The following is a 27,009-nucleotide window of genomic DNA, read 5'->3' on the forward strand; positions in this document are numbered from 1 at the left end:
TTCGCCGCTAGACAGAAGAGCTCATTATTAAATAGTTGCCCTCCATGTAGGTACTTATGGACTGTAATCTAATCACCCCTTAACCTTCTCCGTAAAGCTAAATAGATTCAGCTCCTCATACCTCTTACTGTATGGCAGGTTTTCTAAACATTTAATCATTCTCATGGCTCTTCTCTGAACCCTCTTCAATTTATCAACATCCTTCTTGAATTTTCAACACCAGAAGTGGACAGAGTATTCGAGCAGCAGTTGTACCAGTGCCAAATGCAGAGGTAAAATAACCTCTCTACTCATATTCAAGATACCCCTGTTTACGCATCCAAGGATTGCACTAGATTTTTTGACCACAGCATGGCAGTGGGAGCTCATGTTCAGCTGATTATCCACCGTGACAACCCCAAACGTTTTTCAGAGTCACTGCTTCCCAGGATAGAGTCCCCCATATAAGTATGGCCGACATTCTTTGCTCCTAGACATACACATTTAATCGACCATTATAACCAATCACTTGGAACAACCAATTACTCCCAGGTGGGTTTTCATAGGGCTGTCATGGGCAAGATAGGCCCTGGCTGAGCTTAAAGGGCCAACTCCCCATATTGAATCATGTCTTGCATATAGTACCAAATAAAAATGAATCGATCCATCAGCCACCAATGGAAGAAAAGAAGATGAAGTGGTGCTTCGGGCTGCCACAAAGTCAAATGGTCTACAGACCAATTAGAGAATGTAACAGGTTCTCTAGGAAAGACTTGTCCCAGGCAGACAATGCTTGAAATTAGTTATACTACATTAGTGCATCGCGGCTACATCTAAGATCAGGGGCCCGTTGTGTTAGATGTCATGCAGATACATAGTCAGAGAAAGCTCCCTGACAAGTTTAAAGTCTAAACAGACAATGCGAAGGAAGGGAGAAAGGAAGTAGAATGATTCCAGTCACAGTCAGATTGAGTTGCCCAGGTTCACGCAGGAAGTAACTGAGCCCCGATCTCCTCAGAGCAAGTTCAGTGACTTACCTGCAAGATTATCCTTTCACCTACCAGTCCCTCCCACTAAAAGCTGACAAGCTACATCAAGGGACAAGATGTGAGTGTAGCCAACCATGGAGAATGAGAGGGGAGAAAGGAGAATGAGAAAAACCCTACACTGGGCCATTTGCGGCACTATTATGCAGTGTAGATGTGTCAGAGAGGCAGTGAGGACCTCACCCTATGACTTTTCCCTGACAGCCTGTCCACTGAGCAATCACGTTCTAATATCCCTGAAGTCGTGGTTGAGAAGGGGCTCCTAGAGCCTCTCTGATAACTAATCTCCAACTTCCCCACCCACAGTCAGTCACCCAGACCCACTAAGCACAGTCGAGAACTGCTGACATCACAGCTCCGGTTTTGCTGAGATGGGAAGGGAGCTACTGGGGGAGGGTACTCCCAAGAACCTGGTTGTGCAAGAGGGGTAGGGGCAGCAGGGAACTACAGTAGGCCCTGGCCCTCATGCAGAAGGCTACAATTGCGTCTGCTAAGTCTCTCCTTCCTGGAAGATGCTGGGGACTTCTTAAAGGGCCATCTCCCAAAAATCCTGGGCAGGGTGCCAGCCCACATGGTCCTTCTTACAGAGAGGCACTGCTGAGGCCATGTACCCCACCCACCCTTTATTTTGAAAGCATCTCTCGAGACAACATTAAAGTCAACTGATCTCTGAGGTAACACACAAGGCTACGCCAAGGAACCATATTCGAAGGCATTTTGCCTAAAGAATGCAGGAGAAAAAATGTTTCCACAGAAATCAGGATCGCATGGAAACTTAGCACACCATCATGTGAGAAACACTTGGGGAAGCAGTGGGGGATGGAAAGTGGTTATATTTGGGAATTCCAAGTCAGGGCTTCTGGGCTTTATTTTCAGCTGAGTTACTGTAATTTTCATGACTTCTGACAGCTTGTTCAATCTCTCTGTGCTTCAGGTTCCTCGTCTTTAAAATGGGGATAACACTCGCTTTCTAAAGTTCCTCAAAATCCCCAGAGATGTGAGTATTGCTATTAATGAGTTCATACAATTTAATAAAACTGCAGCACTTCATCTTATTTCATGTCCCTTCTAGTCCAGAACCTCAACAGTGTTACAACAAAGTGGAGATTGTCTTCCAAAATCCAGCTATCCAAACATACAAAAACGGCCCACTTTAACACTGGGAAAATCAATAGCCACAGATTATGTCAATCATACAGCATCACATGTTCTGCAGTTGCAGAGCAAGCCAGAAGAGGGAGAACAAGCCAACGAACTTCATTCATTCCCCAAACTTTACTGACATTAAAGGATCACATTGGCACAGAAATGAGAAAGTCACTAAAGCAAAGCAGACAAGTTCACAGACCAAGGTTTCTTCCTCATTTACCGGCTAACCTCACTTTTACTTACTACTTAGTTTATAAATCGTCAGTGCTTTTGACCTTTGCTGTGTTTCTTTGAAAATAGCTCTGTCTGCTATCCAACACTGCTTGATAAGCATACGGACAACTATAATCTGTGTCTCCAGGAGGTCAGACTAGATGATCACAATGGTCCCTTCTGGCCTTGGAATCTATGAATCATGCTTATGAACCTAAGCCAACCTAATGTATGTCTTCGATCCTACACCATTGCTTCTTCCACCCCAGCTACAACCATCTATGTACCTAGTACTTACAGGGGTCCCATATTATCCAAGTGCCTAGTCGAACGCTAATATCCAATCCTAGCTGAATCTTCCCTCACTGGACAAAACCTAATGTTCAATCACAAATTCCTTCCTGCTCCCATGTGTCCTTCCTACCCCAGCTAAGCCTTAATGCTCAGTCACTAGGTGCTTAAAATTGCCAGTTCCTTTCCCGTGATGTTTGATCTTTAATCGCTCCCGACTTCTAGCTGTCCTTCCTTTCCCCTAGTAAAAGTCAAAACTAGTAGAGGACAAAGAGGTTATTTCCAATATTTTTGGATACTGCGACTGCAAGGAACAAAGACTAAGCCCTGGTCTACACTTACCTGGCGATTCGGCAGCAGTCGACGGGAGTTACGCAAGCTATGCAGAGTAGCTTGCTTAACTCCCGTCGAATGCTGTGATTCCCTTCTGTGCGGCGTCTTCACTGCACTGCGCCACTTGAGGGGGTGGTTTACCAGCGTCGACTTCTTGATCGATTGAGCGGGTCTACACTGTCTCCCTTGAAAGACTTCATTTAAAATCTTTCTTCCAGCCCTGCTCCAAGGAACAAGTTGAAAACGTATTGTTGGGAAACATTTGTAAATAGAGAAATAGTGTGAGGATGCTGATATATTTATTAACTCTTTGTATTCCAGGAGTCCACAGAGAGTCAAACTGCAAATACACATAGAAAGTGGCAGTCCCTTTCCCCAAAGAACTTACAATCTAAATAGAGAGGAAAAACTAAGGTCAGCAGGAACGGCCATAGAGAGGTGAAGTGACTTTTCCAAGGTCATATAGCAAGTCAGTGGCAGAGCAGGAAATAGAATCCAGGTCTCCTGAGTTCAAGTCCAGTGCCTTACCTATCCGTTAGAACAGTCGACTTTTAAAACTGAAGAGAAAATTCCAGCCATATGGATGGTCAGAGGTACACGTGGGAGCATGTATTCAAGGCATTAATGGGACTGGAGGGCATGATTGTGCATGCATTCTCTAAAGGGTTAATTAGACTCACTCAAGTATGAGTTGTATAGTATTATTTTGAGGAGGTTTTGCTGACTGGCAGGAGATGCTTGTTCTCCCTTTCACACAATGTGCTTCACACATTAGAAGTTACTGTGTCTGTTCTAACCCCATGCAAGATCTGACAAGATGCTGTGAATGAATAGTCTTAATCTCTGAGTAAAAGGCAGGGGACCCGTTAAAAGCATGATTAAAAGGAACCTTTCCAGTGGGAATAGCAAATGGTAGACACCCAGTGAGACAGTACCAATCTGGTGAATCATCCATCCATCAGCATCAGGCTAAACTGTTAAGTGTGACATTTCCGTGTGCTAATGGCATTGCAACTGAGAGTTACACACACAAATCCCTTCATTTCTCTCTGATTCCGGTATGAACGCATCCTGACTAAAGCAGATACAAACTCAGTGCCATGGAACTAGGTACTGCAGCACTGAGAGTCAATACTATGGCCCAATGCAGGCATTAAGGTGCAGTTCATATCTGCTAAATTGTGTGTCCAGGACACAAACTTTACGGGTTCCCCCCTTTCCTCCAAAAAAGCTGCAGGCAGAAATCTTGACCACAATCGATGGAACAAATAAAAAAAGCAATGTTCGTTCTGTTCTATCAGGACCAAAGTTGGAGGTCTAAAATGGCTCACACAATTGGCTGGAATACAGACATTTCAACTCAAGGAACAAAGGCAGCATTTAACTACATACAGACTGTGATTACCCAGGCGAGAGCTCATGAGTCAACACATTAAAGATACTGTATGTTAAGTGAAGTTGATTCATAGACTCAGAGAAATTAGAGATGAAAGAGACTTCTTTAGGTCATTTAGACTATCCCCAGGGGAGCGATGTAAATTGCTTCCCGCAATATATTCCCTGGTATTTCATGTAATATACTGCTAAATGGCTCCGGGGAAGGGGCTTCTACCATTTTCTTTTCTTAAATGTCATCCTAAACTTTTTCCCTTTGCTCAGTTTTGTTTGACGTACCCTCTACGTCACTGAAAATAACCACCTCTTTAGTGTTTACAACCTTCAAAATGCATACAGAAATGTTTGGGCCACTGAAAAGAAGTAACTGTGAAAATTCATAGATTCTAAGGTCTGAAGGGATCACTGTGACCATGTAGTATCATGTCCTGTATAATACAGGCCCTAGAACCATCCCCAAAATAATCCCTGTTTGAACTAGAGTAGATCTTTTTAGAAAAACATGAAATCTTGATTTAAAAATTGCCAGTGATGGAGAATCCACCATGGCCCTTGCTAATCCCCCACAACTCTAGGTAATGTAAGAACAAATGTAATACTATAATGAAATTCAATTCCCAGGATGTTATGCACTGTGGTCATCACAACAAGGGGCACAGAACTCAGATCCTTCTGCTGGAAGAACAGACCCCCTAAGAGAGAAGCTAACACTCTTTTAATTGTTAAAAGAACAGAAGCTCTGGTACATGGCTAATCAGTGCTGATTCTACCCCCCTCTCCCTCCCACAAGTCCTATTTATGACAGTACACAGAAAAATGTATATAACACACTGAAATATCAACAGATGACCAAGAGAACAGAGGCGGAAATAATAATCTAGGTCAGCGAAAACTGGACTGAATTTAATCCAGGTTGCAAGTCACAGCAGGAAACCAAGAATACACATTTTCAAAAGAAACAGAAAATACATTATTTTTAGATATGAAAAGAAATCCTTAAAACCATAGCTGATCCATATTATCTATTAGATTATCTATCAGGATGGAGGACATGACAGCTAGATCAACCTGAAGAAGCAGACGACTACATGGATTTTCTTCAACAGAAGCACAGTAAACTATTAAAATGTCTACAGCATGCAGTTCACCTTTGAAACGTTCCTCATATCATGAGACCTCGAGAACAATCCTGGAGACTTGCCGTTACACTGTTTGCCCCTCGTTGTCAGAATTCAAACCCTGAGAATTGAATTACAAGGAATGTGGGACAGTGGCCCCAGAACAAACCCAGGAACCAGCTCTGCCACTAATTTACTGCATAATTTTTAGCAGGACACTTAACCCCTTTGTCTCACTTTTCTCATCTGAGAAACAAAGGGCTGAATTAAGACTTTAGGAGGTTATTGGGAGGATTCACTTTTATTACTGTTGTTTGAGTTACAATAGTGCCTAGGGATACATCTACCCAGCTGTTGGGAGAATCTCACGGTCCAGGTCAACACAGTCATGCTAATGGGGTCCAGACTTCCGCGCTAAAAATAGCGGTGGGGACGTTGCTTTGATGTTCAGGCGCTCAGGCTCTGAAGCCCGTTTGGTGCCAGAGCCTGAGTTCCTGCCCAAGCTGGGACGCCAACATTGTTATTTTTACCATGCTACTGTTAGCCCCACTAGCATGAGTCCATCCAGCCAGATTGCAAGATTAGTTCCCAGCACCTGTGTAGACATACACTAGGCGTCCCAACCAGGGATGTCAAAGGTTAACTATTTAAACGGTAATCAGCTGTTTATACATTTTAAAGAGCTGATTACTGTTTAAACTGGAGTGGGAGGGGGGGTGGCAGCTGGGCTGGCCGGTAAGCGCAGATCCTAGTGTAGGGGTAGTCGCTCGGCTCAGTTCCCCGTGAGTGACAGCCCTACAAGAGCACCAGAAGGGAACGAGGGAAGCAGAGAGCAAAGGCAGTGGGCTGCATGAATCTCAGAGTATTGGCAGGGCTGGTAGCTGGACCCCCAGGCCAGTTCTGTGAAGTAGGGACAAACTCCACTCCTACTTACCCACTCCCTGGCTCTGTAAACCATGGATGTCCTTGGATGCTCCCATAATTTGCCCCCATCTCCTTTTGTCAAGGAAATATTCTTCAGTATTGATGGTAATTCATATTAAAAGATCTTAGGTCTTGCAAACTCCACTTGGGGTGGATGGATTTCAGGAAGAACAAGTCCAAAATCAAGGAGATCGCCATCCCCTACAGAGAAGTAAATGCACCCTGGAACACTTTCTAGGTCCATACCGTGAGAACAGGAATAACTATGATCCCAGACATGGGGCTGATGCAATGACAAAACTATTGATGGGCCAACTGGGGAAATGTCTTTATCCGATTTTGTTTTGTCTACGGGAAGGTACAGAGTCCCACAAATGTAAAAACTGCAGAGTTGGAAGAGGATCCTCTTCTTAAGACATGGGTCTGAACGACGACTGAGTGGAAAACGGAAAAGATGATATTCTGCTATATTGTTTAAATAGTTCAAAGTCTCCCTCTAGCAGTACCTGGTATTTCCAGTTGTAGATTGTCTAGGAAGAATCCTGTGCCACGGATTATGTTTTTAAAGAATGGAAGCCCTAGGTATGATTTTTAACACACTGATTTTGGTGCTGGAGATCAGAAGAGCAGTGCTGAGCAGCAGGGTTGGAGGAGGGGAGGGAAGGGGGGAGGAAATGTTACTAATGGAGTTTATCTGTACCCCAGAGGCTTTTTAATGAGATATGCTATTTCTACAGCACTGATATGGTTCATTAACACATCTGTTTACTCCATTGAGTTTTTTTAAAAATTATTCCCTCGTTACTTATGTAAATATATTCACCAGTTAGCATCACTGAAACATAGATTAGGAGAAACACTTATAATGAGATAACGGCTAGAAGAAAAGGGCAGAAGTTTTCAACATGGGAATTAGGCCACCATAGTTTCAAAGTTAGATCAATTAGCAATTTAAAAAAAAAAAAATTTAGTTACAAAACAAGTTGTTCATTATGCTTTTTCAATATATCGTCTGTGTTAAGGTTTTATTTATTCATTAAATCACTGGTAAAATCACAGTCAGATAAAAGAAGATATCTCATCTATAACTACTGAAACCAGACTAGGGAAACAAAGAATATTCTACAACCTTATTATCAGGATTAAACACCAAGGAGAAATCTGCCACACAGCAGCTCTGAATCCGTAGAGTGGGTGAGTTTATTTTGTGTGTCACATACAGTAAGGCTGTATACTCTTGGGCCTAGAAAAATGTCTCTGATACACAGGGTACTCAGTGTGTCTAGAACAGTGGTTCTCACAACAATTTTTTTGGTGGCCTCAGAGTGCGGCCACCAACTCTTGCTGGTGGCCGCACTGGCAATTTTTCTTAACATAATCAGTTAGCGTTAAGAAAAATCAAATAAACATGCAGATGCACATGTCCAAATAATAAGTTCTGGGTTTTGATACATCAATTGTGTGGGTCAGAATATTAGGAAAAGTTGAGGAGCTCTTTGAATGGAAAGGCTGCCTCCCTTGCCCCAGGTGAGTGGGGTGCAGGAAGAACTGCAGCTCCTGCCAGGTGGCTGGAGGGAGTTACTTGTTCTTCCCTGCAGAGCAGCCAGTCTGGCTACATGTGCAGCAACTGCCCTGAGCTACCTGGCAGGAGGCAGGGAGGGGGCTGCTTTGGTGGGGGTGTCACTTGCACGGTTGCAGAGAGGAGGGGATGAGTGGGTGAATGCAAGGACCCTGGAGGCAATGGAGCAGCTGGCAGGGAGGAAGGGAGAAAAGGGGAGTGAATGCTGGAGAGGCAGGGAGTGTGCAAATCGGAACCCAGAGGCATTGGTGTGGCCAGCAGGCGTGGAGGGTGGGGTGAGTGGATGAAATCAAGGAAGCAGGCGGTCAGGCGGACCTGGGAGGCAATGGAGGGGCTGGCAGGGAGGAAAGGGGGGGGGCGGGCAAAGAGGCAGGGAGAGAAGGGAGTGGGAGTCGGGACCCCAGGCACTGGCAGACAGCCAGTGGCTGGCATGGAGGGGTGCGGACCCCGAGGCAGATGCAGGGGGGGTCACTTACTCCTCCCTCCCCAGCTGCTCGTGGCCGCACAGAAACTCCCCGGGGGCCACATTTGAGACCCCTTGGTCTAGAACAGAGATTCAACAAATCAAGACTATTCTATTCTCTGTTCTGCCGGTCTGTCAATGTAGCTACTACATTTATATGGCGTCATTTTCATAGTATCTGGGCACCTCACAATCTTCAAGGTATTTATCCCCATCACAGCCCTGTTAAGAAAAGTAATACTGTCACCATTTCACAGATTGGGAACGGAGACTCAGAGCAGCTAAACGACCTGCCCAAGGTCACACAGGCTGTCTACAGTAAAGTACAGATTTGAACCCTTCTCCTGAGCCAGCACCCTAACCACCGGACGGTCCTTTCTCTCAGTGAGGACCTGTATACCCGTTAGAAAGTTATTTTACCTCTCTGTGCTGCGTAACACTAACCTACCTCACAGCTTCATTAATGTTTGTGATCTGAGGTCTTTAGGTCAAAGTTGCTATAGAAGGGCATTTTTTAAAGGCTTGTCTACACATGCACTGATGCAGCTGCGCTGCTGTAGTGCTTTGTGACGACTCTACCTACGCCAACAGGAGAGCTTCTCCCGTCAGCATAGGTACTCCATCTCTCCGAGAGGCATTAGCGATGTTGATGGGAGAAGCCCTCACGTCAACTTAGCGCTGTCTACATCAGAAGTTCAGTCAGTATAGCTGTGTCACTCGCTAATACCAATAGAAGTCTGTAGGGTAGACCTAGCCTAAATATTCCTTACATATGACAGCTTATTGAACTCCAGGGGAAATGTATATGCAGGAGGTATTAGTGAGCGTGAGGAAGATGGATGAGTAAGATGCAGTGCAATCATTCGTTTCTGGACATCTTTATTTTTGAATGCCCTGAAAATCTCACACTATTGGCCTGAAGTTTGATTCTGCTATTACTCTCACCGGAGAGTTTACTTTTCCCTATCCCCTCCTGTTCTACTGTCATTAGTTTGGTACACCAGCTTCGTTCTCAGACATCATTACTCACCCACTAACCTGGGTTACCAGCCATAAACAAATTTACTGACTGTCAATTAAAAGATAATAATTTGCATTTATTTTGTTAAGTGCTATGGCTAACTACTAAGATGTATACTAAGAAAAAAATTGCACGTATCAGTAAAAGTCAGCAACAGTCAGTCAGGAAACATTCGAATATCCTGCACATTTCCAGATGATGGCTCATAGGTTACGCAGTGCTGAGGGGACAGACTGTGATGGTCAAATAGAAAAGAGCCTTGGACAGCTGGTAAATGCACTATTATCTCATACGCCTATACTTGTAACAGCAGTCCATCTACATCAACCACATGCACAAGGGAATGTAGCAAGACAGAAGAGAAGTTACTAAGACTAAGTTTTCCGGGCAGGGACCATCCTTTTATTCTGTGTTTGTACAGTGCCTAGCACACGGGGGTCTTGGCCCATGACTAGGGCTTATAGGTGCTACATTAACACAAATGACGAATGTGATCAAGTTGTAGGTGTCAGGGGTGATCTGCTGTTCCAGGCATTCAGACAATACAGTGGTCAGTGCAGCACAAGAATTTAGATAGCTGTTCCTCTAACAAAGCATTGTAATAAGTGAAAGTGACTCTGGAAGATAACTCTAAACAAGGCAGATTGAGGCGCCAATTGAGCAAAGCAGTTAACCACATGCTTGATTTTAGTTGACTTCAACAGGGCTACTCACATACTGTAGTTAAGCAAATGCTTAAGCATTTGCTGGATTGTGGGCCTACGTCAGCACTAACTTCTCTGTGCCTTGCAAACACCATCAGAGTTGTCACAGGATCATCAGAAGGGACCTAATGACCACATGGCCATGAAACCAGAACACTGAGGCACTGCTGCTGTGTGCACCTGGCCCGGGGTCCCCGCGTTTTAGCACGTGTCTGATCCACACTGACAATGGAGGTCAACGTAACGCGGCTTACGTCAACCACCTAAAGGCTGCGACTCCAGTGGCATGTCAGTTCTGCCGACCTAAATCGCAGTAAAGTTTGACTTAATAAAACCACCTCTGCAAGCGGTGTAGTGCTGAAGTCGAATTCTCTGGGTTGAACGAGCATCAGTGTAGGCACAGCACAACGTAAATTGACGTCATTGGCCTCTGAGAGGTATCCCACAATGCTCTGTTGTGACAGCTCTGGACATTTGCACCCTGCTGCACCGTGGCTATGTAAACAGGAAATAGCTCCTCCCCTCAAGCACCAGGAAATTTTGAGTTCACATTTCCTGTTTGTTCAACGTGGAGAGAGCTTTGTAGCTGAACTGCTCATGGAGACTGCACGCCCCAAACGTGCTCCAGCCTGGAGTCAACCTGAGGTCTTGGATCTCATCAATCTGTGGGACAAAGAGTCTGTTCTGGCTCAGCTCCGAGCCAGCAGAAGAAATTTAGATATCTACAAGACGATATTGCGTGGTATGATGGAGAAGGGTCACAATAGGGACGTGCAGCAGTGCCGCATTAAAATCAAAGAGCTGAGGCAGGCATATCAGTAAACTAGGGAGGCGAACTGTCATTCTGGCTTGTCACCAAAGACATGCCGCTTTTATGATGAGCTGCATGCGATTCTCAGTGGTGACTCCACCACTGTGCCGTCACACAGCATTGATACCTCCGAAGAATCCCAGTCCAGTATGAATGAGGAGGACTCTGTGGACGAGGAGGAGGAAGATGAGGAGACGGGGGAAGGAGAGCGGGATATCTATTCTCCCATAGAGCCAGGACCTCTTCGTTACCCCAGAGCAGCACAGCTGGGCACAGGACAGCGTTACAGACCAAAATGCTTGGGAAGGCAAATCTGGTGAGTGTGTATAGCAAATCACATTTCTGTGGTTATATCCCCAGTCCAGCTTCCTATTTTGGGGGGGGAAAAAGGACTTTGTATTTTTGTGGGGATGGGCTTCCTGGGGGTTGGTAAACTTCAGCAGAGCGTTACCCCCTGAACAGATGATTTATGTGCAGAAGGATGCTCCGAGAATCCTCTGTGGATATCTCCAGGAAACTTTCATGTTAAATAATCTTCCTTTCCACTGAAATGGGTCACAAATGATACTGTACTGCTTTAAAAACATTTCTCTTTATTCATTGAGAGCTTAGGGATTATCAGCAGGAAAAGAAAGGGAGGGGGACCAATGATGTGAGAGCGGGGGATGGGAAGGGAAGGGAAGGCACAGCACTGACAGAGACGTACATTACTGCAGTTCACTCCAAAAACGGATTTTCAATGCTTCCCTGAGGTTCAGGGCTCCACAGCTGGCTCTTAGCGAAGCACTGGAATCTGGCTACTTAAAATTAGTGGCCAGCTGATTAGCCTCTATGACCCAACCTTTGGTGAACTTTTCCTCCTTTGTTTCACAAACATTATGGAGCACACAGCAGGTAGAGACAATAGTTGGGACGTTGTGTTCACTGAGGTCTAACCTAGTGAGCAAGCTGCTCCATCTTGCCTTTAAGCAGCCAAATGCACATTCCACCACTATTCTGCACTTCCTGAGGCTATTATTGAAACGCTCCTTCTCGCTGTCCAGGTGCCTGGTGTAGGGCTTCATTAGTCAGGGGATCAAGGGGCAGGCAGGATCCCCCAGGATCACTATTAGCGTTTCAACATCGCCAATATTTATTTTTTGGTCAGGGAAGAAAGTGCCCACCTGCATCTTTTTTAACAGACCTGAGTTCATAAAGATGCGCGCATCATGCACCTTTCCAGACCAGCCTACATTGATGTCAGTGAACCGTCCCCTGTGATCCACAAGGGCCTGCAACACCATTGAGAAATATTCCATCCAGTTTATGTACTCTGTGGCAAGGTGGTCTGGTGCTAAGATAGAAATACGCATGCCATCTATTGCTCTCCCCTCCCCCCCACAATTTGGGAACCCCATTGCAGAAAACCCATCCACTATGTCCTGCACATTTCCCAAAGTCACTATCCTTCTTATAAGAAATCTATTAATGACCCAGCATACTTGCATCACAGCAGCTCCCATGCTGGATTTACCGACTTCGAATTGATTCCCAACTAACTGGTAGCAGTCTGGGGTTGCTAGCTTCACAGAGCGATGGCCAATCGCTCCTCCACTGTCAGAGCAGATCTCAAGCAAGTATTCATGCACTTCCAGGCTGGGGACAACTATGTGCAAAGTTCAAGGAGAGTGGCCTTTCGCATACAAAAGTTCTGCAGCCACTGATCATCATCCCACACTTCATAACCATGCAGTCCCACCAGTCAGTGCTTCTTTCCCAGGACCAGAACTGGCATTTTACTGACTGAAGATCCTTCGTGACAGCCTGCAGCAAACGGAAATTGTTTTGCTCTATGGCTTATAACAGGATGGCCTCAGTAACATCACAATTTTCAGTGCTGCGGCTCCTATCTTGGCCTTGAAAGTACTGTAGGATAAGTTGTGAGGTGTTTGTGATGCTTACAATGATATTGCAGAGCTGTGCGGGCTCCATGCCTCTCCAGCAACAGCGTGCATACGGCAGAGACTAAAGGGTTTAGAAAAATGGCGCGAAAAAGCGTTTGTCCATTTGTTTGGGACGAGAAGGGAAGAGGAGGGAGCACATTGCATCATGGGAGGACAACAACCTTCCCAAAAGCCTCTGTGTCGAGTTGCACTATGGGATAGCTACCCACTGTGCACTGCTTTCATTGTTGACCCAAGCACGGCTAGTGGGGACACAATGTCCCAACGCAATGAGCGTGGTGTGATCACGCTCCTGCGACTTTTAAAATTTGGTGAGTGAAAGTCAATTTAAAATAAATCGACTTCACTCCGCAGTGTAGACATACAGAACTCCCCTCCGCTTGCGGTTTGCAGGCCTGCCTTATGACCCTTGCACAGCTCCCTCCACTCCCACGCTGTCAAAGGGACAATGCAGAGTAACGTATCTCGCTCTCATACTGCAGACTGCTGTAAATTGTCCCTTGTTGTGTGATCTTACATGGATGGAGAATACGTGGCTCTAAATACTTCACAATCCCTAAGGCTTCGGTAAGTCTCAAGGCCTTTTTTTACCATCAGGTGTGAGTGGCCAATTTCCAAAATCACACTGAAAGCAGCTAGGTGGGAATGGACGGATGTGAAAGGGAGAAGAAGAGGAGCCAGTGGCAATGAGAAGAGGCAGTAGTTTGCCTATCTTCCATTCCTCAGCAGAGCATGCCAAGGTTGAGTAACCTGGCCCATAGGGACGACGCTGCAGGTAATCTTGCAAGGCAATCTTGTGCATAGGATTGATGGATTTCTTGTATGTGTTAAATTTGACCATTACAAACCGAGCGTCACAATAAACAGAAAATCTCAGTCTTCGGGTGTGGGGGTGGAGGGAGAGGAGGAAAAACCTGGCACCCGTGCCACTAACTTCATCAACAGCTTAAGTTTGTCAATGGGAATTTTACCAGTAATTATTCTGCAGCGTGGGCAGTGAAAACAGCCAAGCAAATTACTCAATTAACTGAAAACAGCTAATGCACTGGTTTGCTAAAGCAGCCCCTTTTCACTTCCTTGCTGTTACTGTAACAAGTCCAAAGCACCTGCAGCCCCAGTTAGGTGTGTGAGGCAGTGAGTGCCTTTCTGTACTCTCGCTATTATGTCAGGGCTAAATTCAGCCTTCACTTACACAGTCCAGATTGCAATCAATGCAACCGTGAAGAGATATCTGGCCCATGGAATGTATAAGATGTCAATGCTCTCAGTGAAATAACACACTGCAGTAATAATAATATCACTTCAATGGAATTATAGAATCATAGAAATGTAGGGCTGGAAGGGACCTCGGGAGGTCATCAAGTCCAGCCCCTGCTCTGAGGCAGGACTAAGTAAACCTTGACCATCACTGACAGGTTTTGTCCATTCTGTTCTTAAAAACCTTCACTGATGAGAATTCTACAACCTCACTTGGAAGCCTATTCCACAGCTTAACTATCCTTAAGTTAGAAAGTTTTTCCTAACATCTAACCTAAATCCCTTGCTACAAATTAAGCCTATTACTTCTTGTCCTACCTTCGGCAGACACGGAGAACAATTGATCAGCGTCCTCTTTAGAACAGCCCTTAACATATATGAAGACAGTTAGCAGGTTCGCCCCTCAATCTTCTTGTCTCAAGATTAAACATGCCTAGGTTTTTTTTAACCTTTCCGCTTAGGTGAGGTATTATAAACCTTTTTATCTTTTTGTTGCTCTCCTGTGGAATCTCTCCAATTTATCCACATCTTTCCTAAAGTGCAGCACCTAGAATTGGACACAGAACTCCACTTGAGGTCTCACCAGTGCCAAGTAGAATGAGACAATTACCTACTGTGTGTCAGATATTGACACTCCTGTTAATATACCCTAGAATGAAAAGAGCCTTTTTCACAACTGCATCACATTGTTGACTCATATTCAATTTGTGAACCACTAGAGCCCTCTGAACCTTTTTCAGCAGTACTACCACCTAGCCTGTTATTCCCCATTTTGCAATTCTGTATTTGACTTTTCCTTCCTAAGTAAAGTACTCTGCACTTGTCTTTATTGAATTTCATCTAGTTGACTTCAGACCAATTCTCCAATTTGTTCCGGTCATTTTGAATTCTAATCCTGTCCTCCAAAGTGCTTGCAACACCTCCCAATTTGGGGACATCCACAAATTTTATAACCACACTTGCCACTCCACTGTCCAAGTCATTCATGAAAATATTGAATAGTACCAGACTGACCCCTGTTTGGCACCACTAGATATGCCCTCCCACTTTGAAAGAGAACCACTGAAAACTACTCTTTGAGTACAGATTTTCAACCAGTTGTGCACCCACCTTATAGTAATTTCATTTAGACCACATTTGCCTAGTTTGCTTAGGGAAATGTCATGTGGGACTGGGTCAAAAGCCTTTCTAAAAATCAAGATACATCATATCTACTGCTTCCTCCCGATCCACTAGGTCAATAACCCAGACAAAAGAGGAATTTAAGCTGCTTTGGCATGATTTGTTCTTGTCACATCTATGCTGGCTGTTGCTTATCACCCTATGATCCCCTACGTGCTTAATTGTTTAATAATTTGTTTTGGTATCTTTCCAAGTATCAAAGTGAGGCTGACTGGTCTATAATTTCCCCTTTGTTCCCCTTTTTAATAATAGGTAATATGTTTGTCCTTCTCCAGTCATATGGGAGCCCACCTGTTCTCCAAGAGCTCTCAAAGATAATTGCTAACGGTTTCGAGATTGCTTCAATTAGTTCCTTAAGTACCCTAGGATAAATTTTACCAGGCCCTGCTGACTTGAATACATCCAACTTATCTAAATATTCTTTAGCCTGTTCTTCTCCTATTCTAGCTTTCCCCTCAGCTTTCTTGATCTCATCAATCATTCGCTCTCCTTCCCGGCTAAGTAGAAGACCTACATTTTCCTTCATCTTGTTCCAAATGTAATTGAAGAACCTCTTCTTATTGACTTTTATGTCCTTTGCTAGGTGTACCTCCTCTGTACCTTAGCTTTTCTGATTTTGTCCCTACGTGCTTGTGCAACGTCCTTTGTATCCCTCCTTAGCAATTAGTCCAGATTTCCCATTTTTTTATTTTCAGGTCATTAAAGTGCTCCAGTTGGAGCCATATTGGCCCCTTACTATTCTTTCTGTCTTTCCTTTGCATCGGAATATTTTGCAGTTGTACTTTAATACCGTCTCCTTGAGAAACTGCCAGCTCTCCTGAACCCCTTTATCCCTTAGATTTTCTTCTCGTGGGAGCTTATCTACCAGTTCATAGACTCATAGACTTTAAGGACAAAAGGGACCATTATGATCATCTAGTCTGACCTCCTGCACAACGCAGGCCACAGAACCTCACTCTCACTCAGTTCTCAGAGTTTGTTAAAGTCTGCTTTTTAAAGTCCAGTATTCTTATTCTGTTGCTGTCGCTCCTTCCTTCTCTCAGTCTCATGTAATCTATTATTCTGTGATCACAAGTCTTACCCGGCTTGGACAGGACCTTCTACCCAAGGACCTCATGGTGCTTTACAATGGTAAGTAAGTATTATTCTCATTTGACAGAGGAAATTAAATAACCAGCCAAGGTTCTTGCCAGTAGTATGTGGCAGTGTGTGGAACAGACCCCAGGGTCTTGAATCCCAGTCCTTTATTCTGACCAACTGCTTCTCTACAGGCTGAATGATTTGATGTTATATTTTTTCTTCCTAAATTATAACCAGTTTGTCAGTAAAACAAACACTTTTTTTCCTAATAAAAACATTTTAACACTATCGGGACAGTGTTTCCAAAAGTGTACCTGCAAAAACATGAGTGCACTCAAACTCTGCTGCACCCTGATTTGCAAGACCATGCATACATATGCAAATCCGGTTTGAATGCTGACAGCCGACACTTTTAAAAGTCTTTCACATGTGCAGGGGACAGAGAGCATCCACTGGAAGCTCTACAAGTTTGAAAGACGCTAGCTGCTTCCCCAATTGATAGTGAACTATTCTGGAATCACAGAATTCTCCAGAGCAGTGGAAATACTGGAAGGCACCATATGTACGCAGAACATTACTATGTAGTAAAGAGTGTGCATTAGAAGAGTTCATCCTCCATTTAAGATGAACATGTTAACTTGCTTCAAAAAGCTTCCTATAAATGCCTACGAAACTAACTCATTTTCCTCCTTCAAAACCTGCCTTAATCTCTCTCTTGGCATGATATCTGCAAAAGACTTGACAAGAATTAGGCTGCTGATGTGCTGAGACTACTGCCTATCATGCTAAGAAATGTTGTCTCATTGTCTCCTTCTGCTCCCCATCTGTCTGTCTATAGGCATCTGTCTCATCTTATACTTAGATTGCCAGCTCTTTGAGGTAGGGACCTCTCTTTGTTTCGTGTTTGTACAGCACCTAGCACAATGGGAACCTAGTCCATAACTAGAACATCTAGGCACTATGATAATACAAATAATAAATAATAGTAAATGGGTAAAGCCACCTATCTAATTAGGGTTTTACACTATACATACGAGCACTTGAAAGAAAAGATTAGCTAATTCTCCATCTAGAGTTTATTTAGTGCTTTTCTTTGAACTTTGCAGTAACACAGATACCCAGAAGCGAACATAACACTCCAGATATGGCTGCACTAAAACGATATAGGTGAGAAGCTATTACCTATCTGCTTGTGACATGGTGTTCAACTCCTGAGAATTAACCTCTAGTCCAAAAGGCAACCTGCCCCCCATTACACCTAACTATTACACCCCATTTGCAATGCAAAATCACCATTGCTCATCCTAACCCACCTTCAAATGATCATGGCACAATAAGCTAAGTGAAGAACAAAGCAACACCTTTAATAATTACCTGGCTTGCGGCATTTTAACTTATGCACTTTGCATTATTTTGACCTCTATGTATTTTTATATGCAGTGGATTTCTGTTCATTTTTTCCCCATGGAACAGCAGCCCTGGAAGAATAGGTTCATTACAGCACGGCTGTAATTTGCATACTGTAGCACTGAAACAATTCAGGGCTTTATTTCAAATTCCCTATTTCTACTGAGTGTACTACAGGCAGATGAAACGCCTTCTATTGGAAAAAAATCCTATGTCACCAGGATCAATTTCAGTCTTTCACCCTTTTAAGGTAGAGAAGCAGAGTTCTGCACACTTTAACACTGAATCTTCACTGGTTAATTCTTCCATGGTCCTGGTCTGCACATCCACACCACCTTTGACTTTTATGTGCAACATCTGATGCACAATTTCAAGTTGCACATACATAAAAGTGCACTTTTGGAAACTGGATTTCACACAAGATTTTGGGATGAGACCTTAGAAATAAGGGCCCTGTCTGTTCTGCGTGGGCACTAGGTGGCAGTTTATAAGAGAACAGGAATATGTCTCCCATATTAACCAAAGATATCCCACTATTGCTCATCATGCTCTGCCTCAATTTGTGGCCATCTTCCACCCCAGAAGTGGCTGCATTTCAGTAGCATTGCGTGCGTATAATTTGTGAAACATGCTGGGATCCTTCCAGATAGAAGGTGCTATATATCATAAATGAAAAATGTTATGAATAATGTGAACATTTTTATTTTGCTTTTTCCTCCACCAACAAAGATACTTTGGGCACCCAAAACCTTCATATATTTGGGTGCCGGATCCATTTCAAAATTATAGCAGAAGGAATCCATACATCTTTCTAATTAGATTGGCTAAAAAGGACAAAGCCTGTGCAATCCAAGACCCTGTTCTCAGATTTCTTCCATGAGCAGCAACATTCTAATAGTTATACATTTATCCGTCACCACATCAGCTCAGGAAGGCTTTTTCCTCGCTTCCAAATAATTTATCTTCTCTTGCTAGATGAGTATATGAGGATCTAGGACAGAAGAAAAGGAGCCAAGATGCACTGGAAATATAAATGGGCAAGGGACATTTTCCAAGTACCTTCAATGCTTTTTTCATTCTAACGCTTTTTTTTTTTCTGGTTGCCCCTTTCATTGATCTACAAAATAAACTCTTGTAAAACTTCCTGAATGCTTTTCTTCCTTATGTTGTTCTTCGTTCATGGTGCATACATACTTGTTTATTATCATAGGGTCCCATCATCGACAGCTCTGGGCTGGACTCAATAGCTTGTTTGCATATCACTATCATACTAGGCACATTGATTCGTTATTGTAGGTCTACTCAAGAGCGATGCACCACCCTGGCTTGTTATTTCATGGTCAGGCTCACAAGCATAGGATCTCACAATTCATGGTTCTGCTTTGTTTTTTCCACATCATTACCAGGCTGCACATGTTGGTTTGTTATTGTAGGGTTGTTACTGAATTTGTGGTGCCGGCACTGATTTGTTAGATATAGAATAAAGAGCATTGTTTTCAAAAAACATACACACATTAATCCATCAAGGATTACACTCACTTTGCAAACAGCCATATGTCAGAGAAGAAAGGAGGCCATGTCCCTTTATTTTGATCTCACTGTGGGGTTTCTACACCGAGCAGGTTTTGTCATCACATCAGTAATCCATCTCAGGAGAGTGTGGAGTGTGGAATACCTGTTTCCAAATCAGCCTCCCTTGACATTTAATTAATGATAATATTTGGGAAACCTACAGAGAAAGGCAGCCCGCCTGTGTCACTCACTCTTTCAGGATTAAAGGGCAAAGAACGCTGCAGAGGCTCAGATGACACTGAACCACAGAGATGAGATGCAATAAAGACAAGAAGGTTCTCCAGTCCAACCCATCCATTCCCCAGCTAGTACGGGACGCTTCCCTGCCGGGTGTTCTAATGCTTCGGCCAGTCCTCGTCCAGATGTCCCAAGCAACAGGGCCGCCAGTTTCATCTTCTTAACTTCTATGTATGTCCTTTTATGCCCAAACACACACTCACCTGGACCCCCCAAAACAAGGCGTATTGCAAAGTCATTATTCATACTTATTGTAGTGCAAAGAACAATCATTTGGAATTCTCACATGAAGTCACAGTAAAAGGGCTCACTGCTCAACAGAGGTGACAAAAGCAAGTCAACATCCCTGTCAGATAGGCTGATGACATCCACTTCTAGATAAGGGACAGCAACAGCACCCAGGTCTCCTGGCTCCCAGGTTTGTTCTGGACTAACAAGACCAATGCTCTTTCCGCTTCCATTCTTTAACCTGAGAAAGCACCTATGTAGCACTGAACAAGCTACAGGGGCAGGGAGAGGAGAAGGAATCAGCAAGCCAGAGAGACAGGCAATCCCTTGGTTTTCAAAAGCCAGCCAACGACACTCACTATTAAGCAATTAGCAGTAGTTTCACTTGCAAGAGTCACTTGCACTTGCCTGAAAAATAAACCTGCCAGTCTTCTTTGATCTGTACATGAACGCAGCCTGAGAAGAGCAGGAGGGATGGATTCGGTGTCAAAGCTTTGTGGACCAGATAACATCTTACGAAGACTCGACACTAACCTAGTCCTGAGTTCTGGGATTCTGCTATCACTGATCTTTGGATTCCCGGAATATCCCATTCTGCTTCCCTTCCAGAGAGTTAATCCTTACAGAACTGCTCATGAGCAATGACTTTAAAGTGACAACTTGAATTTGGCTCAGGACTTACAATTATGTTTAAAAAAAGAGGCAAAGCTCATAAGAAAACCAAAAACTAACAGTAACATTTCCACTTTTTATTTCCATTCTGGTGGAAATAGCTTACTGGAAACCGGGAAACATTTCCCCTGGAACGTTCACAGCCCCTTTGCAAAGTGCTAGCACAAAGCCTCTACCGTGGTGCATAGGCTTCACGCTGGCCCACCGCACCGGGGGTAAATTTCACACTAAATCAACCAGTACAAACTGTGACAAGCAAATGGGGTTTACAAAACCTCTGCCTCGATCGCCTGCATGTAATTAGAGACACAGGGAAGACAATTGGCTGGTTTAAAATATACACTCTTTAAACTGATGTCATCCTAGAATAAAACATGTAGATTTTTTTAAAAATCCCCAAAGCATCCATCTATACATGTCTGTATCTGAGCCCGCTTCCTGGAGCACCTGAGTGTTTTCACGCACTGCACAGCAGTGTACACAGAGTCCTTGGTTCTCCTGCTACAATGGCAAACCTCAACCCTCCAGTGGTGACGAAAATGCACAAGGGCAGCAAAGTTATCAAACACAGGGAGCATGTGCACTAAGATTATGATGGGTTTCGGAGAGGTTGGGCTGGCCTCCCTCCTCTTTGCCAAGCCTACCGGAGCTCCTTTACAGGTGTGAATCTTCCCTTGCATTGTCATCTCTCCATGCTCTCTAGGACCAGCTGGTCGACTATCCACCAGGAGACCCCACTCCGCACACAAGAGAACACACCAGGAATCAGCTCCACCTCACTGTGACTGGAGAGAAACCCGCCTTGACAGTAGTAATCCTAAAAACACCCATGCTCCTGCCCGCTGCTCCCTCTAGGTTTCCATAGCTCACTCGTTACTGTGGTATCTGAGCAGAACAGGAGTCTGTTACAACCCCCCGCCCCCGAAATGCCCTACAGGGAGCTATGTTTCCTATGACTGTCCGCCTCAGAGAAGAGCACACACAAGACCAAACGCCTTCAAAAAGCTAAACTATGAGGTCGCAGTCATTAGCTGCCCTTTGTGTTATGACAGCTGTATTATGAGTTGGCTTTCATGAAGTGCGGCCTTGCACTGTGCATTAGAGACCATTTAAAACATCCAGGCTGACATCTGGATGCTTTGCCTCTTTTTACTTTAGCATTTCCAAAGACCCTCGGGAAAGAAGGGCGACTATTTCTGAGCTTTGGTTTAAAAAAAAAAGTGCAGCTATTTACTAAATGTTATTTATGGGTTTGCCTTTATTTACAGAGTGAGTCTCTGTCCCCATTGCTGTAATGTTGTAGCACACTACACCGATTAAATTCAGCATCCCAGTGAGTTAAACTACCCACGATGGAGACATCATGCCCAGCTTCCCTCTGCATATCATTCCAATCACTCCAGTTGTAAATCCACAGCGAAGACGGGAACAGAATTCTGTGTCTGCAGAACCTACCACTGACATGCTCTGTCTTCCATCCCCACAAACGCCTCTAAAACACTGCAAGCAAAAGGACCCCAGCCGAATTTAAATGGTAAACGATACCATACGCTAAATTCTCGCCTGTCCTACGCATGTTATGTGCATAGGGCCCTACCAAATTCACAATCCATTTTGATCAATTTCACAGTCCAAGGATTTTAAAATAGTCAATTTCACCATTTCAGATGTTTATATCTGAAATTTCACAGCCTTGTAACCATGGGGGTCACAACCCAAAAGGGAGTTGTGGGGGGTCACGGGAATGCCCCCCTTATTTCTGCACTGCTGCTGAGGGGGGCACTGCCTTCAGAGGTGTGCAGCCAGAGAGTAGCAGCTGCTGGCCCGATGCTCAGCTCGGAAGTCAGCGCTTAGGTGAGGGTTGCAGGGTATGGGGGAGTTGTCGCTTTGTGGGGAGGGGGTCTTACGGGTGGGTGACCACCCAGGGCCCCGTGATCAGAGGTTGCTGTGATCCCCCTGCCCCTCACAACCAGCCCAAGGCCCCTTTAATGCCCGAACACTGGGCCCAGAGCCGGGGAGAGGCAGGGCTGGGACCGCCCCAGTTGGTGGCTCTTACCATGGACCGAGCTCCAGCTGCTAGTCTTGGTGGGACTGGGGAGGGACAGGACTTCCTCTTCTCCTGCAGGGTCCACTCCCAGGGCCAGAGCCACCTCCCCTGGCTGCAGAAAGCTGTGCAGAGGTAAGGGTCTGCCACCCAGCAGGGAAAGAGGAAGTCCCATCCCTCCCCACCCCAGGCAGGACTAGCAGCTGAAGCCTGACACATGGTTAACCCCCTCCCCTCATCCAACAGCCAGATTTCATGGGGATGATCAGATTTCACAGTCAGGGACATGTTTTTCATGGCCGTGAATTTGGTAGGGCCCTATGTATGCACCAGTTCAATGACAGATACATGAATCAAACCCAACAGAATGAGCCACCATGCAACACGCAAATGCAAGCATCATAATGCGCTACATAGTAATTCCATCCCACCCCAAGACTGAGGACACAGTGAGAACTGATCTGCCCACAATGTTCCGCCCGACATCCCATTATCTTAGAACAAGGCAGACGTCCAATTATATTACGAAGTTGAAACTACAGAATGAAAAAGTATGTTTCTTCCCCCAGAGCACAAGCCAACCTGGGGAACTCACTGCTGCAGGAGATTATTGAGTTAAATTGTGTAGCTGGAGCTAAATAAGATTGAGATCACTGCCCATATCACTAGCAGTGAGCCCAACCGTGCATCCCTAAAGCACATTAACATGTTGCACTTTAATCAGAACTGCATTATGTTAATTTTCAAGAAAGATTAATTGAAACTGGAGCAGGTGATGAAAAGTGCTACTAGGATGATCAGGAGAAGGAAGGGCCAATCTCCTGAGAGGAGACTGGAAAACCTCAACTTGTTTAGCCTAGCAGAAAGAAGGCAAAGAGGGGATATGATTGCTCTCTACAAATACATCAGGGAGGTAAACACCAGGGAGAGTGAAGAGGTATTTAAGCTAAAGAACGGTGTTGGCAGAAGAACAAACAGGTATAAACTGACCAGGAACAAATTCAGGCTGGAAATTAGAAGACAGTTTCTAACCATCAGAGGGATGAGGTTCTGGAATGGCCCACCAACAGGAGCCAGGGGTCCAAACAATTTAATTAGAGAGACCTGAACAAATTTAGGAGAGTGATTGTATGACGGGGTTTCTTGTGATGGCAGGAGGCTGAGCTCAGCACACAGCCCTGGTGATCATTTCCAGTTTATGTCTTACTTTCCTAATAACTCATGCGTCAAGGCTTCAGCCCGCCAACCTGCAAGGGTCAGGAAGGGATTTCGACCCCACCCCGCAATGTATTTTGGGTGAGTTTTGGTCTCCTTTCTCTGAAGCATCAGAGAGGACCGGGACACTGGACAGGACGGGCCAGGACTCTGAGGTGGCCCTGAGCGTTTTCTCTTGCAGGTGCGTGGCTGGTTGGTTCTTGCTCATATGCTCAGGGTCCAACTGATTGCCCTATGTGGGATAGAGAAAGAAATTTTCCCCCAGGGCAGACTTGCAGCGACATTGGAGGTTCTTCACCTTCCCCTGCAGCATGTGGGTATGGGTCACTTGCCAGGTTTATCTGGGTATGTCTCACTTCATTATTTCTCTGCCATTCTGGGAAGCCTCAGGCCATGGTGCAGCCTGGTCGTTCCTATTTTCTCCCTGCGGCACATAATACTCTTGACTCCTATGGGCTGTAATACTTCGGTCTAATGTCAGTTGTTGGGTTTAGCGCGTGGGTGTCGGTGGCCTGGGATATACAGGTCAGACTAGATGATCTGTTGCTCTCTTCTGGCCTTCAGCTCTAGTTTAGCGCCGTTAGTGCACCAACAGGGTCTGCACAGCTCAGTTAATGCACAACACATCCGTGCGCTTTGGAAAACAAGCCCTGGTAACATGCATTACCCCACAACACAGGCAAGCCCTTACTCTTGTTGGTCACGACTTACTCATGCAGGTAGCTTCACTGAAGTCAGGAGGACTATTTACATAACTGATCGTCAACATAAGGATTGCACAAGACAGCCCCAGAAGCCTGAACAATGACAATTAAATGATGTACTTTGAGGGGACATCACGCTGGTCAGGGACCAATCATGTACCTACACACACCTGCACTGCGCACTGCATAGCGAACTAGGTGCACAGTGGTGGAACCTACGTTTTCTTCTTCAGCAGCAGGTATTGGCTACTGCAGCGGTGAGAGGGACCAACAATATAATTTGCTCAGTCAATGCTACATTCCTATGACCTATTATTGTACAACATGTCTTGATGTTTCATGAAGTGTTGTCAGACCAGTTGAAGAGCAACTCCCATCTTCTGTCTAGCTCGCAGTACTGAAGTCAGAGAAGAGGGGCCAGAGAAGATCTTTAACTTGACTTCCTTGTGCCTAATCACTACCCAAAATGATCTACCATATCATGTAGCATTTGGCTACTGAGAAACATCAGCCTTGTTACATGCTGGAAATTAAAACCGCCTCCCCCAGCTTAGTCGGGAAGGGTGAATTACAGCATGCAATCGATACTTTACCTAGAGGTTGATAGCCTTGTCTTGATGGGCCTCCAAAGGGGTTCCGGCTTCCGAATCCACTCCCGTCAATGGAACCATAAGACATTTTCTACAGGGCGGTGAATGCAAATTTTCTTTTAAAGCTAAAAAAGGACACAAAGAAAGAACAGTTACATAAGCTGTTGCCTACCAAAGGAAATAAACCCCAGAGCCTTCCTAGTAACATTGTCCACTGGTGAGAACAGAGCACGGAGGGTCAGGGCTCCTGCGTTATATCCCTAGCCTTTCCAACAGACTTCTGTGAGACTTTGTGCAAATCACTTCCCCATTCCGAGCCTTAGTTCCGCCATCTGTAAAAAGAGGATAACACCACTCATCGGGGGCTGGGAGACTTCATTTTTTACCATGCGCACAGTGCTTGGAGATCCTCAGATGGAAGGTGAGTACAGGGTTAGTGCTAGCAAAGGAAGGTAGCATTGCCTTCTGCAGCGTTTTCTCTACAGAGCCGGACAGAAGTCTATTGGTCATACTGCAGGTTTGACGAGCTTTAGAGAGACAGTTTATGGCCATATTATAATCTCCCCAGTCTCCAGTACAAAAATTGCAGCAAGTGGTATCCCTCCTGGCCTGTAAGAAGATGCTGCATGAAGCAGCAATGGGCTGAAATCATTACAGCTCTGGCAGCTGCAAGCCTAAACCTCCTCCTTCATCTCCAGCTTGCCCCTGCAACACACACCCAACTCTGCCCCAGACGCCTCAGATTCTTTCAAAGAGATCCCAAGACTTGAAGGGCCAGAGAGCTTCTCCATCCACAGCTCTTTTTCCTGTCCCTGCTTGGTGGGGAGTCTTTCACTAGAAATGGTGTATGCAGCATGGGAGGCGGCAACCCTTTCCAAAATGAGGGACATTTGTTATCCCCCGTGTCTGCACTTGCATGTCGGGGTGAAGGGTATTAAAAAAAACCCAGACCCCACCCCCCAAGTACATACCCGGGCAGCGTGGTCCAAGCAAATAAGGCAGGAGGCAGGAAGTCAGCAGACCTGGGGTTCTATTCCCAGCTTTGCCAGCGACTTGATGTATGACCTCCTGCCTGCCCCGTGCCTCAGTTTGCCCATGCGTACAATGGGGATAATGAATGTTCCCCATTTTAGAAAGAGCTTTGTGATACAAGTCTGGAGTTACGTATGAATCATCTACCCTAGATGTAGCAAAGGTACAAAAGAGCAGTTTCTGTATGAATTAGGGATTTTTATTCATGGCAATAAAAGATGCTGTACCAGCTACCAAAGCCTGCAGCAGAGGGTGAAATCTCTGTTGCACTGCATCAGTTCAGCACCCTGCACTGCAGCAATTCATTTCAACCATCCTGCGGAAAAAGTAAAGAGCTTCCACATCCCAGACTTCCACTTGGACTTGGGCTTCAGGCAGCTGCTGCACTTTTTTTTTCAAGCTTCAAGACCAGGCAAAAATCACTGCTGCAGTGGTCAGTGGGCAACGGATTCTGTGACATACCAGGGAAACCACTCACGGCCCTTTTCCAACTGGAGCAAACACACACAAACCAAGAGCAATGCATTTTATCTCTGCCTCAAAAGAAAAAAAAAAAAAAAAGACAAGGGATAGTTGACTCCCATTTGCACTCCAGTTCCCTGTCAAGCTGCGAGTCTCATCCAACAGCGGAGCTGCATTTCTGCACCAAGAGGATGTGCCAAGAGACACCTAGATCTTGTGGGAGAACCAGCTTCCGGCACACTTGCCTCCGGGAGCGGAGCTGCAATAGACCAACAGCCAGAAGGCAGAACAAACTCCGAGAATCCAGACAAGAGAAGCTGCAGTGAAAAAGACTCAGTGCACGAGTCAAAAGACACGA

General features: G+C 45.0%; 1 protein-coding gene across 8 annotated transcripts in view; it reads right to left on the reverse strand.

The window, feature by feature from the left end:
- The window catches only part of TSNARE1 (t-SNARE domain containing 1), a 565,000-nt gene that overhangs the window by 470,812 nt on the left and 67,179 nt on the right, over nucleotides 1-27,009 (reverse strand). For 4 of the 8 annotated variants that reach the window (XM_067558348.1, XM_067558347.1, XM_067558346.1 and 1 more), the window contains exon 1: nucleotides 25,161-25,295. In XM_067558348.1, the coding sequence (XP_067414449.1) occupies nucleotides 25,161-25,245 (85 nt within the window). In that variant the 5' untranslated portion in view covers nucleotides 25,246-25,295. Of the gene's footprint in view, nucleotides 1-25,160; nucleotides 25,296-27,009 lie in introns of those variants that run through there. The other 4 variants (XM_067558341.1, XM_067558345.1, XM_067558343.1 and 1 more) reach the window with 1 other exon arrangement.

This window comes from Emydura macquarii, unplaced genomic scaffold (assembly GCF_026122565.2).
Source record: "Emydura macquarii macquarii isolate MOO-44397 ecotype Brisbane River unplaced genomic scaffold, CSIRO-AGI_Emac_v2 contig_1947, whole genome shotgun sequence".
NCBI lineage: Eukaryota > Metazoa > Chordata > Testudines > Chelidae > Emydura > Emydura macquarii.